Source organism: Melozone crissalis, unplaced genomic scaffold (assembly GCF_028551555.1).
Source record: "Melozone crissalis strain CALT ecotype California unplaced genomic scaffold, PUWL_Pcris_2 ptg000107l_1, whole genome shotgun sequence".
Lineage (NCBI taxonomy): Eukaryota > Metazoa > Chordata > Aves > Passeriformes > Passerellidae > Melozone > Melozone crissalis.
In genome coordinates this window covers 3,565,214-3,579,691 of record NW_026535884.1, presented here as the reverse complement: position 1 = coordinate 3,579,691, position 14,478 = coordinate 3,565,214, and the positions used below count along the sequence as shown (strand labels likewise).

The following is a 14,478-nucleotide window of genomic DNA, read 5'->3' as shown; positions in this document are numbered from 1 at the left end:
CCCTATCCCTGATATTGGTGCTGATCCTGGCAAATCCACTGCATTCCCACCAGGGCAGATCCTTCATCCAGGAGTGGGGCAGGAGAAGGGTGTAAGAAACCCCTTCAAATTCCATTTTGATCCTAGTGACACTGATGAGGCTTTTTCCCCATAATGGGCATCAAGATGCTGTGGGAGGGCTTCTTTCCAAGCATGAAATTATATCCTTAAACAACTGTTGGCTCCATTTGCGAGCTGAAAAATAAAATTGGATCAATTTCCTTCCAGTAGTAACCAACAGAAAGAGCCTTCACAAACACCTTACAGGAGTTATTTTGACTGATCCTTTTGACTGGCCAATAAAAATAAAGCAAATTAATTGAACAGTAAGAGTTAAAGCTCATAAAATTCTAACTAGGAAATATGTGATAATTATTCATGATTTGCAAGTGATTTGAATGTTTTCCTTCAGTAGGACTGAAACCCCTGTGTTAGCATTTGTTGTTTAACCAGAAAAAAAGGCTTTTTTCACAATGGGGAGTTTACATAATCCACAATAATTTTAAGGAATCCTGAATACTGCAATTTGCTTTTTTTCCTCATTGCTCTCTTGGTCAGTTCTGTTTTGCTGCTCCATGTTCAGTGTCTGTTGCATATTTATCATCAGCTTCTCATCTTCCTTATCTTCCTCATCTTTCCTTCATTCTTGCAGCCTCCCAGAAAGCAATCAGACTGGAAAATCCCCAAACACAGAAATCAATGTATGCTGCAGCTCGATGCTTCCCTTTTCAGTCTCGCTTTCAGCTTCTGGAGCTCAGAACTTTTATCAATTCTAAGCCCATAGTCCGTGATTTTCCAGGCCTCTTCATAACGCTGCTTCTCAAAGTTATATTGTGCAATTCTGTGAAAAGTTTGGGTTAAAGATTCCCTGCCAGGGCACTCAGTGATGGTGCCCAGGGCCAGGGGCTCGTCCAGCTGCAGGGCTTGCATGTAGTGCTGCACTGCTGCCTCCTCCTGAGCCAGGGCCAGCAGCAGAAAGCCCTGGCAGCAGTGATCCCCAGCCTGGGTTTTTGGGCTGTTAGAGCCATGCCCTTGGATCACCTTCTCCATGTCTTTCAGAGCTTTTTCGTATTTTTTCAGGTGCATCAGGCAGGCAGCTCTGTGCCTCAGGTACCTGGGGTTGGCCCTGCTGGCCAGCACAGCCAGGCTGTGGTAGCCCAGAGCCTGCTGGTGGTTGTGGCCTTTCATCAGCACCTTCCCTTCCTGGGCTGCTGCCTGTGGGGACAGAGGAATCCATGTTAGTTAATAAAAATGCCCCGATTTTTTAAGATTTTCGAAGCTTTCTGATGTTTACGAACTTTCTCATGCACTTTCTGTAAATAACTTCTTATTTTGCATTCTTTTATGGAAGAAAAGAATTTGGATAGATTGTTCGTTTGTCCAGGGTCATTGGAGAGGTGGCACTGTCACCCTCCAATCCACTGTTACTTTTAGAAAACTATAAATATTTTCTATAGTTTTATAGAGTCAAAAAATAAGCTTCCCTTTTTTCACCTTGAGAGCAGCAGTGTGTGCACTCATATTATTTCATGTCCTATAGTGACAATAAAGGGGAAAAAATTAGGGGGGAAAGAAAATCTAGTCTGGATTGGTCATACACACAGGCACTAAGAAATGTTAGTTGTTTTATCAAATGTTGGAATTGCATCTAGCTGGAGAAATAATAATTTTTGCATACAGGTAAGAGTCCAGCTGCTCCCTGCACGTGGCCTTGGGGAAGCATTTTTGTCATCAGCCTCATTGCAGGTGACCTGGAAGGGCAGGAAAATCCTCAGAGTGCATTCCAGGGGAACTGGAATCCAACTTGCCATTAAAATTTTGATTTTGGCTTCCAGACTGAAATAATTCAGGTGCCACCCGGAAGGGGCCATGAGTGGATCCCTGGATTTGGTCTCTGTGTCCCTTTTTTCCATCTATTCATCTTATGATGTGACCAAGGCAAATCTTATGATATGACCAAGATATAAAACTCTTGGCTCACTGGGAACTTGCTGTTATCTCAGGAGCTTCTGAAGTCTTTTGTTTCTGCACAGAATTTCTTCTGAATTTGTTTAAATTCCTTAGGAATGATGAACAAAAAGGTGCCTGGACCAGCATCCCCAGGTGCTGTCCCACAAATGCAAGAGGTAAAAATGAAATTTTTGTCTCTACTGGAGCTTACCTAAGCTGTAGGAAAAAAAAAAAGGCCAACTGGTGGCTTTGCTAATTGTTAATCTTGAGTGCAATTTGAACTCTCTGCCCTCATCTGAAGGGAAAAACAACAAGAAAATAGAGAAGGCTGAAAAAGCCTCATAATTTTTAGGTTCATGGAGGTCAATGAAGAAAAGTCCATTAGAAGTATTTGCCTGAAATGGATTTCTCATTATTCCCCTTTATTGGTAATAAATAAAGCTTTTAACGTGCTGCAGCAGAGAGAATATTCAGGTTATAAACAAGGCTGCCATCAGCAGCTGAGGGCTTACAAAAGGCTGGGCCAAACAAGGCTCAAGCAAAGGATAAATATTTGCATCCTCCTCATTTCAGGGGTAATTCCTTTATGTGGAGGCAGAAATCCAGTTAGCCCAGCCACTGTTTTAGTAGCCACACCTGAGAGCCAGGTCAGGTTCTCCAGTTTCTTTGTGTTCCCTTTTTATTTTGGCTGACTGAGGTTGGGATTGATTTCTGTCTGCCAGGGCTGAGAACAGGTTTTGCAGGAAAGGGATCAATACTGCAGGGCAAGTCTCAGCATCTCATCTGAGACCAGTGGCATGAAAAAATTTAGCCTGTCCTCATGGTTTAGTAGGAATTCTGCCCCAGTTATTTCATTATAATGCACTATATATATATGTATATATATATATATATTTGCTATTTTTATATATAGCAATATATATCTGTATATAATATATATTGCTAAATAAATATCATATATGTATAAATACATAAAATATATGAAATATATGCATATTGCTATTTTTCTTGATTAATATATATGACAAATATTTTCTTGATAAGTAAATATGACCTAATCATATTTATTAAGGAGTCTCTCAGCTTCCACACAGAGAAATAGCAATAGGATTTCTCCCCAAATAGTGTCAACCCCTGGCTTTAACAATTCTGGCCATAAATTTTCATTTCAGATGTCTTTGTACATTTAAAGAGCAGCACATTTGCTTTGTCCTTTGAAATGTTTTTAAGACAACTCCTCATTGTCCCCTCAGTGGCAGGAATTTAACAAGGGATCAAGGTGGAATTGCAGCTGCCTGAGGAGCATCTTGGCAAGAGAAGGTGTTGTTTTCCCCCCCCTCGAAATTCCAGAGTTCTGGATCACATTGTTCCAAGGAACTCAGTGCAGTTCCTCAAGATAGCTCTGTGTTTGTGTAGTTAAATTGTCATTTTCAGCCTCTAAGGAACATTTGTTGTCTCAGAGGCAGAAGAAAACACAATGGTTGTTGTTGTGCTAAATGCTGAATCTGATGCTGGAGGTTTTCATGCTCTAACCTGGGGCATTTGGGGTTATTGCACCACAGTATTGCATTTATTCACTGAGCAATATTGCAATGTTGCATTTTTTCCCATTTCCCTGAGAGTCCCCACATCCAGCCATGAGATTTTGCCTTTCCTGCCACACTTGGAGGAAAAAATCCCATCTGAAAATCGAGGATTCCCTTTCACCCTTGCAGATGGAGCAAGGTTGGGCAGCTGGATTCTGGATTCTCTTTTGAGAATCTCTGCCTGATTTAAGGGACCTGAGCTGGGGTGCTTTTGGGGTGTAACAGGGAAGGATTAATCAACAGCTTGCACAATTATCTCCTAATAGAGATAAAGATGAAAACCACGCTCAGGGAGAGAAGGCAAGGGAAGGCAGAAGGGGATGGCATGGCTGAGTTCAGCTGCTCCCTGCATGCGGCCTTGGAGGAGCATTTTTGTCATCAGCCTCATTGCAGGTGACCTGGAAGGGCAGGAAAATCCTCAGAGTGCATTCTAGGGGAACTGGAGTCCAACTTGTCATTAAAATTTTGATTTTAGCTTCCAGACTGAAATAATTCAGGTGCCACCTGGAAAAGGCAATGAGCGGATCCCTGGATTGGGTCTCTGTGTCCCTTTTTTCCATTTATTTACCTCACTGAGTGTAAAGCACTGAACACACACATATTTTCATGGCATTTTTGGTTCCAGTCCCTAGGGAACAATCTTATGACATAACCAAGGCTTAATTCCTTAGAAAGAAAAAGAGTGAGGAGTTTACTGGACATGGAATGATGGCCAAGGGTCATTCCCTGAGCAGTAAATCCCAGCAGATGGAATGATAAACTCTGAGCTTTAGCAGAGGGTTGGGTGCTTCAAGGAGAGTTTGGAGCAAATCTTTCCTTCTCCACCTGCACATGCCATGAAGGCCATGTGGAATGCTAACTTCACCTAATTCTGGCACAGACCATGTAGTTTGGGAGACTTTTTTTGTAGGAATTTGGATCTCCACAGCAGCTGTAGCCCCAAGGACCTGTGTGAAGGGTTGGGAATCAGTCGTGCACTTACCCCTGACTTAGGAGAGCCAAGGGTTGAAGCTGCACGAGCAGCAAAGCAAACTCCCTTCCTCTGACCTTTTGCAGCTTAATAAATCTTTCAGATTCCTGTTCCCATGGGGCTCTCCCAGTTGTTTACAAATTTCTCAGCATGGGACCCCTTTCACTATAAATAATGGGAGAATTTTATGGCTTTGTTTTCCATGAAATAAGAAAGAGTACATCAAGGAGCTCTCTCCTTCCTCCACCCTTTCCTATTCAGCTTATGGAGAACTATTTTTAGCTCTTCAGACCTGGCTCCAGGGTAATGATGACACATTTTTAAAATGCCTGTAATTCCAAATTCTCAAAAAAACAATGTGGCAGAAATGCTTTTGTGCTGGAGTGCTGAGACTGGGTGTGAGCTCTGAACTCTTCTTCTCCTACCTGGGAAATTCAGGAACAGAGCAAACTCCCTCTCCAAGCATAGAAACCCTGGCAAAGTCAGGCCATCACTGGGAATTTTAGCATTTATTCTCTATGAAAGCTTTTAAAACTTTGCTTTTATTGAGATCTTTTCACAAACCAGAATAACCTGACAGGCAAAAGGAAGTGCTGCTGGGAAATCCTTTGAGACACTGGGCAGGTAGATGAAACAATTCCTTCCACACCCCAGAGAGCACACACTCATCCCCTGGTCATAAAATACATCTAAAAACACCCAGGTGCTTGAGTTCAAACATTTAAAAGCATGAGATGAAAGGGAGTAATGTTTTCTTTTTAAACTCCCAGCCCTGGTATTGGGCTCCAGTTTTGAAATCAGCCTGGTCACACCTCTTGTTTCAATGTCTCATGATAAATAAGCCACAGTGAGGGGTTTATTTCAGACACAGCTGCCAAAAAGAGACAGAAATAAGTTTCTCTCCCATATTAAAGGCTTCACTCACCCGTGGTACCAGTGAGTTCTCACTTGTCAGTGCATTATAAGTGATACAAATGTTGGTTTGATTTTTTTCATTTCATTTTTCTTTTCTTCCTGACAGCAAAGAACATCCCTCCTGTGTTCCTCAGAAGGGAAGCAGCATGGATGGACTGGGCTGTGAGACCCCCACAGAAGGAATGATGTGAAGCAGGGGAAATTCAGCTGTAAAATGTGTCTTCATTTACAGACACCTCCTTAGGGCCTCCCTAGTCACAGCCTCAATTGTTCCTCTATCAACTTTCTAAAGTGGAAGATTGCAAATTGCCTCTGAAATCTTCCAACTCTTCCCCCTAAGACTGAACTTTTTACATTATTTAGAAGAGAGGGGCTCTTTTCTCTGTAATGGGCCGTGTCTGGGAACTGGTAAATTAATACTTGTTTACTTATATCCTCCTGCTGTTCTGTTCAAATACATTCCAAGGGCTCCTCTTGCTGCATTAAGGATATCAGCATGTTGTTTGTTTTATAACCTGGGAGAGAGCATAACAATATAGCTTCTCACCAGGGTGCACACCAGCAACAAATTGAATAAAAGGAAGCAAACTGATTCTCAGAACGCAGAGCTTCTGGGTAATCAGAATTGCAGATGCTTGGCTGAGTGTTAAAACTCTTCACCATCAATCTGACCTTCTCTTGTCTTATTATTGGAGATGCTTTCTGGGTGTACTTTGGGGGAGAAATAGGAAAAATGCTGAACAATAAATGCTTGGGGGGGATCAGAGCTTTGTGGCATTGTTGTGTCAGTTTTAGCTAAGAAAACCAGCCTCAAAGCCTTTAATTTTGTAAAAATGAGATTATATTAGAAATCCTAAATGTTGCACAAAAGAAGGATGGAAGCATTTAATGTCACTGAATTGAAATATTCAGCACTTTTCACCAAGAAAATGAACAAAACATGAATCCCCCTCCACCAGGAGCCATCCATGAGCCCCACGTGTCCCCCAGAGTACAACAATTAGCAATGATCTGTTAAATCCCTACCTGCTGCCCTCACACCCCCTGAATTTCAGTGTGGGCATCACCAGCTCTTGTGCCAGGGAGACCAAAAAGGAATCCTAATTTCTCAGATGTGGCAATGGTGGATTATTAGAGACTGATCAAGGTCACCGCAGTGGAAGAAGTTTGGCTCCAAATTTCCTCCTGATCTGGCTGGAGGAAAAGCCAATTTGTGCCCTGTCCATCTGCTGAAACTCCCCACACACATCTCAAGGCAGGGAGAAATCCCTGCAAAATCCCAGTTTTGCTTCCCAATTCTTTCCCCACTGAACCCACAGATGTGGAACCAAACAAAAAGGGCTGTACCTGAGCGAGATGCTGCTGTTTCTTGGTGTCTACAAAGTTGAGGAGAAAGGCCAAATCCTTCTCATCTCTCCTGGCCAGGGCACTGAGCGGGGCAGCTGCTCCTGCCACGTTCCTGCCCTGCAGCTGCAGCACAGCCAGGCGAGCCCTGGCTGTGTCCTCAGCAGGACAGTGGCCAAAGGCTTCCTGCAGGTGCTTGAGGGCCTCCTGGTGCCTTCCTGTTGGGGAACACCAGCACAAACTCCATTACCCATCCCATGGGGAGAAAGGAACCCAAAAACCACAGCGAGGCAGGGGTCAGGCAGCCAGTCCATGTCTAAAGGTGTTAATTTTGTCATATCCTGTTGGAACTCAGCGCAAGATGCCTGTGGTTTTGATTATGACCCATGGAGCAAGTTACCAACCTCATATGAGGATCTGCAAGCAATGAAAGTCTAAGTAGAATAATAATCAGTTTGTCACGGGGTGAAAAATAGGTTTTTGGGGTTTTTAGAATGGGGGTTCAGGGGGCAAGATGGAGGAATCTGGGTGTGATCAGCTTTTCTCCTTCTTGGCCTCCATCTTCTGCTGTGATGTTGGCACTTTTGGATTGGTTTAAGGTAGAAGCTCACTGTCTAACATAGGTGATAGGTATTGGGAAGGAATTGTAAATATTGTACATGTAGTTTTTAGTATAAAAAGATAACACCAGTGTGTCTCTGTCTGACCTGCTGAATGGACCTCGGCAGGCCTGGAGAAAGAATTTTATAGATAAGAAGCAATAAACAACCTTGAGACCAAGAAATGAAGAGTTCTGACTCCTTCTTCAAGTGCCAGGCTGGGAAAAGAGACTTTCTGACACATCTCAGGGTCACTCTGAGCAGTTAAAGTCCCAAGAATACCCTGTCCCAAAATGTTTTCAAACTTCTCTTGAGAAGCACCATCCAGCATTGCCCAGCATTATCCAGCATTATCCAGCACCATCCAGAACTACCCAGAACCATCCAGCACCATCCAGCATTGTCCAGCACCATCCAGCACCATCCAGCAACACCCCTGACATTTCATATTCACTTCTATCCATTTTCTGCTCCCTCACCAGCTGTGCTGAAGGACTGGGACTCACCATTTGCCATCAGAACATCAGTGTAGAAGATGTGATGTTGTGCAGCCCTGCAGACTTTGGTCAGTGCTTTTGCCATGGTGAGAAGGTCCCTGAGGGTTTCTTCTGGGACATCTTTGGTGGCCATGAGCTCGCTGAGAGTGGCCCTGCCATGCTGGAGGAGCCACCCAGTGACCAAGCCCTGGGCTTCAGGCTTCAAGGACAGGATTGCTGGGATCACTGCTCCTGCCTCCACCTTCAGTGCTGAGATCAGATCTTGCACTGCCTCCTGTGGAAAAACAACAGCAAGGAAAGAAATGGAAGCAATAATTAAGTATTGATCATTTGTTCTTTCAGCTGCTTTCTGTTCTATGCTGAACCATGGAAAAGCTTTGCTCTTCCTTGTCCTTGTGCTGCAACTTTTCCATTTGCAAACTGATAGGAGGTCATAAAGGCAGGTTTGAATCAGTGTTTGCAAAGTGCTTTAAACTCCTTGGGTTATCACAGAAAATCATGACCAAGGCTTAGCCCTCCTCTCCCCAGGCTTGGGAAAGAAAACCAGTGAAGCCAGATGAGCTGTTCATACACCCAGCCAAACTCAGAGCATTTCACTGCCTAAATTCTGTGAGAAATTCCCGATTCCAGCGATTCCACAACATATTCTGTGATGTTTACACTCATATTGTTCAGAAAAACCAGGAAAGCCCCACATGGACAATACCTTCTGCTGCTTCAGAGCGAGGTGAACAAACCCTCGGCCGCTCAGAGCTTGCACATTGCTGGGATCCTCCTTCAGGACAGCATTAAAATCAAAAATTGCAGTTTTCATCTGCCCAAGGCGCCCGTAGCATCGAGCCCTGGTGAGGAGGCAATCCTCAGCATAACCACCTGGAGGACAGGGATGCAGCCATGGTTACTACAAGGATACTCACAGGAAGATCCAAAAAGGCTCCACTTGGCCTGAGGATACCTCAGGATGAAGTACAATGAGAGTTTGCTTAAGTGGAAGTTTCCTTTATTGCTGTTGCAAGTGGAATTCCTGCCACGTGTTGAGAGGAAAGGAGAATCTGTGTCAGGTTGGAGTGGGAGCAGCAGGAATGAGAGGAGAAAGCCCCAAGAGGGAGATCTGGGATTATTGAGAGTGGAGGCATGAAGCCATTTGGCTGTTTTAATAAAATGGGGTCAGAATCACAGAATAGTTTGGGTTGGAAGGGACCTTAAAGAGTCCCCAGCCCCCTCCCACGGGCAGGGAAGGTACACATTGTTTTGGAAAAATGAGTTATCCAGATGGGACTGACTAATTCCCTGCCAGAATTAATATGCACTGGGATTTGTGATACTGAGCTGCTTTTTTTCCCCTTTTCCCCCCTCTGTTTTCACACAAGTGCTGCCCAAATAAACACATAGAGTTGCCAGAGAAAATCCTGGTCCCTCCATTCCCTGCCTGCAGAGCATTTCTCTGCCTGCCATCCACACATCTCTTCCTTCCAAGGCAATTTCGATAAGGATCTTAACATGCCCAGGGTTGCAATCAATAACTGTGGCATCCAATATTGGATGATAAATCATCAGTGCCACTGGAAATATGTTTTCATAGGGAGGTCAGCAAATGCAGCTGCCTGCAGGGATCAGCCAGCAGACAGGCTCCAAGCAATTCCTCTGCAGTAATGAGGCTTTTTCTCCCTCCTGATTTGCTCCAAAACTTCTGCACCAAAGGTTATTATCACTCTGGAGCTCTACCAGTTGGCTCCTCTAAAGACAATATCTATTTCTTAACAAGCATCTGTTCTAGCAGGTGGGGAGCTGATAAGCTGGAATGCACGGGCTGTGAAATGGAACCATCTCCAAGCAATTAACAGGGTTTTTATTCCATTTCCACCAGCCAGTCTCTCTTCTTCTCAGTGCTGCTGTCATAACATTTGCTCAGAGTGAAAGGCAGATTTCCACACAAACATGGTTTTACTTGGAAGAATTTCCACGTCAGCCTGGTCTCTCTCCTAAGGGAAAGATGGGATGGTGAAACATGTGAGGGGCTGCATTCACTTCTTTGCAGTGGGTGAAGAAGAGGGGGTGATGTTCCTGTAGAACTGAGCTAAACCCATTTCAAGGAATTTAAAATTCTTTGAAATTTAAAATTTAAAATTTTTGAAATTTAAAAGTTTTGAAATTTAAAAGTTTTGAAATCTAAAATTAAAAATTCCTGGCCCAGGTGAACGTGCTGTGTCAGCCCTCACCGGGGAGGTGACAGAGGACATCTGGACATCCTGTCCCACCCTGATTTGCTTAGGAACAAATCCCCACGGGCATCCTGGTGTCCTACCTGCAGCAAGGATGGCAAAGGACAGGTGGGCAATGGCCTCTCTGATGGCAGCAGCCTCCTGTTTGCCCTTCAGGATGGCCAGGGCTCGCCAGCGGCAGTGGCTCTGCAGCAGCTTTCTGTCCTCGTCCTGGAAAATGTCCAGCACTGGCAGGAGGCAGGAGGAGTCTCCAATTCTGATCAGCCTCCTCAGCAGCTTAAGGATGGGAGAGGAAAAGGCAGCAGAGAAAGAGTTGAATGGGGTGTGAGGTTGTGTGTGAGAGATTTGTGTCCTTCCTCAGCATCCCCACCTCTCCCTGGGGCTTCAGCCAGCCCAGGATCACAAATCTCCCTGATTTATCCCCTCAGCTGGCCCTGCTGTGAATGCAGGTTGGAGAAAAGAGGAATTCTTATCTTTTCTCACCACCACTGCAGCTGTGGAAATAATTCTGGGCAAGTACCTGGTGCTGCCTGCTTTGTTTTGGGCAGCATCCACATTGGCAGTGGAGTGTTTTTGTAAATACAGGATGACTGCCCAAAAAAGAGAATGTTCCTGTGGAACACAAGGATTCCAGTGACCCTTTTGACTGCAAAACCAAAACCAGTGGGTTAATGGAAATCTAGGGAAGTGCTGTAAATTATTTTTAGTATTGTGATTGGCAGTCTGGGAAAAACACCCACAAAATGTCCTCCTGGAAAAGAATCCTGTCTGACCTTTGGTATCTTTGCCTCAACAAGCACTTTTTAAACATAATTTCCAATGAAAATAAATCAAAAGATGGTTTTTACAGTGCCCAGCAAGGACTGGATATTCAAATCTGGGCCAGAGAAGACTGGACAAGAACAAAGTTATCCTGATGTACCAGACACATCCCTTGAACTCATAAATTTCTCTATTTTATTGATAGATAAAAGTAATTGGCATCTGACAGGCAGGTGAGATAAAATATTTTGAAGAGAAATTTTCAGATGTTCCATGCAGAAATTGCAGCAGAAGCTTCAGATGGAAATCCAACTTCCAAAGAGAGCACTGTAATAAAGCCACATCCTTCTTAACAGCCATCCTAAAAGCAGCAAATTACAGCAAACTTTTATTTTTCATAGGCAGTAGTGAAGTGCTGACAACAAAACCTTTCTCCTTATGGGTTAGCAGAATTTATATGGCATTTTAAAAAGAATACAACAGTTCCCTCTGATGGCAGAGCCGGGGAATTCAGCTTTGTCATCCTGGCTAGGAGAACCAACTTTGCTGGAATGGTTTTCAGGGTTTCCAGCACAATTTATCAGAAAGAAAACTGCAGACTGATATTGGAATTTCTGCATTTGTGTCTTTCTTCTCCAATGCTTTGTTAGGATAATTGGGGAAGTGGCACTTGTGCCTTCTTTTCTCTAAGGGAATATTCCCAATCCCATAATTTTGTCCCCAGGGACAGTATAATCTCCCTGGTTAAAGTGCTGAGAAATGCCATTAAAAAGCACATGAGGAATGAGCTGGATTTAACTGGGACTCCTTGTGTGGCCTTTTTGGACACAAATTCCTGTGATTCTATGATTTTATGGCAATATCAGCCCTGTATTTACACTTTTAACTTCTGCTAGAAATTCTGCACGTGGCTCCAAGTTTCACTGTGTCACAGCTCTTCCTGCTGCTATTCAGGGAGCTCTCAACAGCAAAATTTAGTTATAAAGGGGAAATATAAAGGGAAAAATGCACCCAAATCACTGAACACAGGGATTAATCTGTAATTTAATGTGAAAAATCTGGCAAATCAGCTGTTGAGGAGGGAATGACCCCGAGGATGAGGCTTTCCAGGTGCTCCTTACCTGGTTGCCATCGTACACAGAGCCCCTCTTGAGCTGCAGCAGGGCCAGCCTGGCCAGCACAGGAGCTCTCTGGGGGTTTCTGGAGAGGGCCAGGGACAGCATCTCGTGGGCTTCCTCCCCACGGCCCATCTGGTACAGGGCATCAGCACACAGGATCCGGGATGCCTCGTCAGAGCTGTCCAGCTCCACCAAGAGAGAAGCCAGCTGGAAAACCCCAGGGGCATCTCTGGAGTGGGGAAAAAAAAAAAGCCAACAAAACAAAACACCTTCAAGGTTAGGGATGTGCACAGCTCTGTTTGATTTTTCTGAAAGGAAACTGAGCAGCCTCCTGGGTACCTCTTCTTCTGGAGCATCATCTGTCCTTCCTCCTGAAGCACCTTCAGCAGCAATCCCCTCTGGTTCCATGGCACGTAGGACTTGATGGTGAAGATGGTTTCATCCAGCTTTAGCTGGCAAGCTGTGATATAATCCAGAGCTGTCAAGTAATTGCTGCCACCAGAAATGCGGATCAGCCCACGCCCACACAGGGCTTTGATGCAGCTGCTGGGATGTGGGGACTCGTGCTCGATGACCCTCTGGAAGTCCTGCAGGGCTCCATGGTGGTCCTGGGCGTGGAGGGAGCAGAAGCCTCGCAGTGCCAGCAGGGTGTTGTGGTAAGTGCTCTGCTCTGCTGCCAGCAGCTGCTCACACATGTCCAGGGCGGCCCTGGGGTGTCCCTGCAGGAGGTGACAGTCTGCCAACCGGACCCTGAGCTCCCGGCTGGACGCTGGGCAGATGTGCAGGAGCAGCTGGATTGTCTGGATGACAGGAGGGAGCAGCTCAGTGCCACAGGTGCCCCTGAGCTCAGCCCGAGCACGCACAGCCTCCCTGTAGGCTGCAAACCTCCCCTCCAGGGCAGCTCTGGCCTGCTCCTCGATCTTCTCAGCATCACAGGCTGAGAAAAGCTCTTCAAAGCGTTTCATTGCCCGGGCAGGGTCTGCTGCAAAGGCTGCTGCTAAATCCTGCATCATTTCCTGCGTGCATCCTCCCAGGAAGAAATACCCAGCAGCTCGTTCCAGGAGCAGAGCCAGAACGTCCTCACCTCTGAGATTCTCAGCTGAGATTCCCTCAAGAGCCTTGGTGCAAACAGCCACACACTCCTGAAACTCTCCTTTTTTTCGCAGCTGGGCTGCCCGTGCCCTGCACACCCAGGCATGCCCTGGTGCCACCGCAGCCAGGAATCTGTAGCACTCACCCAGCCACTGCTCTGAGGAGCTGCAGCTTGGGCTTTCCTCATGGCACGTGGAGAGATGATCAGAAAAAGCCTGGACAACCTGGGGCAGGTGCTCCCTTTGCCTGCTGCACACGTAGGCTGCTGCCTCAGCTTGGTGAAGCACAAAAGCTTGGATATAATCCACAATTCCCTTCCCAACCTGTGTCCCTGAGAGCACCCGTGCCAGAGCCCTCAGCAGCAGCAGCTCCATGGAACCCCTTGGGTTACCCTCCAGCAGGAGATTGCATTTCCTCACCACCTCCTCCGAGCACCCTCGCCTCAGCAGGGCCTCCAGCTCGTACACTGAGGCCACCACGTTGTTTGGGATGAGGGTGGAGAGGAAAATCGCAGCTATTCCCACGCTGAGGGACACCACGGCCAAGTTCCTGCTCTGGATTTTGGGGATCTGAGCCTTGCCTTGGCACCAGGCCTCCAAGGTGGCCACCACTCTCTCCCAGAGCGCGTGGGCCATGGAGTTCACTCTCTGCACTGCTGTGGGGGCGCAGCAGCTGAAGGCAGCCAGGTAAAAAGCTGTGGCTGCTGGAAATTCCTGCAGGGAGAGGCGTTCGTCCCCTTCCCCACAGAGCAGGGCGGCAAGCTCCTCGGGGGACATGGCCGGGCCTTGGGCCTTCACCGAGCAGCGTCACGGGCCGGACATGGCAGGGGCCTGGAAAACAGAAATGAGGGGATGTGGAAGAGGGTTTGGGCAAAAAATCTCGAATGAGGGGATGTGGGGCAGGGTTTGAGCAGAAAATCAGAAATGAGGGGATGTGGAGCAGGGTTTTGGCAGAAAATCAGCCATGAGGGGCTGTGGAGCAGAGGTTTGACAAAAAAATAGAAATTAAGGGCTGTGGAGTAGGGTTTGAGCAGAAAATCAGCAGTGAGGGGCTGTGGAGCAGGGTTTGAACAGAAAGTCAGCCATAAGGAGCTGTGGAGCAAAATTTTAGCAGAAAATCAGTAATGAGGGACTGTGGAGCACAGTTTTATCCAAAAATCAGAAATGAGGGGTTGTGGAGTAGAATTTGAGCAGAAAATTAGCAGTGAGGGGCTGTGGAGCAAAATTTTAGCAGGAAATCAGCAATGAGGGGCTGTGGAGTAGAATTTTATCAGAGAATCAGCAATGAGGGGCTGTGGAGCTGGGTTTGAGCAGAAAATCAGTAACGAGGGGCTGTGGAGTAGAATTTTAGCAGAAAATCAGCAGTGAGGGGCTGTGGAGCAGAG

General features: G+C 46.0%; 1 protein-coding gene across 1 annotated transcript; it reads right to left on the bottom strand.

Moving 5' to 3' along the window:
* Positions 1-735: 735 nt before the first annotated feature.
* TTC34 (tetratricopeptide repeat domain 34) lies at positions 736-13,870 on the bottom strand. The gene is made up of 7 exons (XM_054291858.1): positions 12,270-13,870; positions 12,006-12,231; positions 10,206-10,398; positions 8,607-8,773; positions 7,910-8,174; positions 6,808-7,022; positions 736-1,254 (listed from the first exon to the last, which is right to left on the bottom strand). Exons 1-7 carry the CDS (start codon positions 13,868-13,870, stop codon positions 736-738), a joined length of 3,186 nt encoding a protein of 1,061 aa, XP_054147833.1.
* Positions 13,871-14,478: the final 608 nt, after the last annotated feature.

Coding starts and splice junctions, on each gene's coding strand:
- TTC34 (XM_054291858.1), bottom strand. CDS start 13,870: ATGTCCCCCGAGGAGCTTGCCGCCCTGCTCTGTGGGGAAGGGGACGAA. Junction 10,399..12,005: donor CTGTGTACGATGGCAACCAG/GTAAGGAGCACC, acceptor CCCATCCTTAAG/CTGCTGAGGAGGCTGATCAG. Junction 8,774..10,205: donor CTTTGCCATCCTTGCTGCAG/GTAGGACACCAG, acceptor CCTGTCCTCCAG/GTGGTTATGCTGAGGATTGC.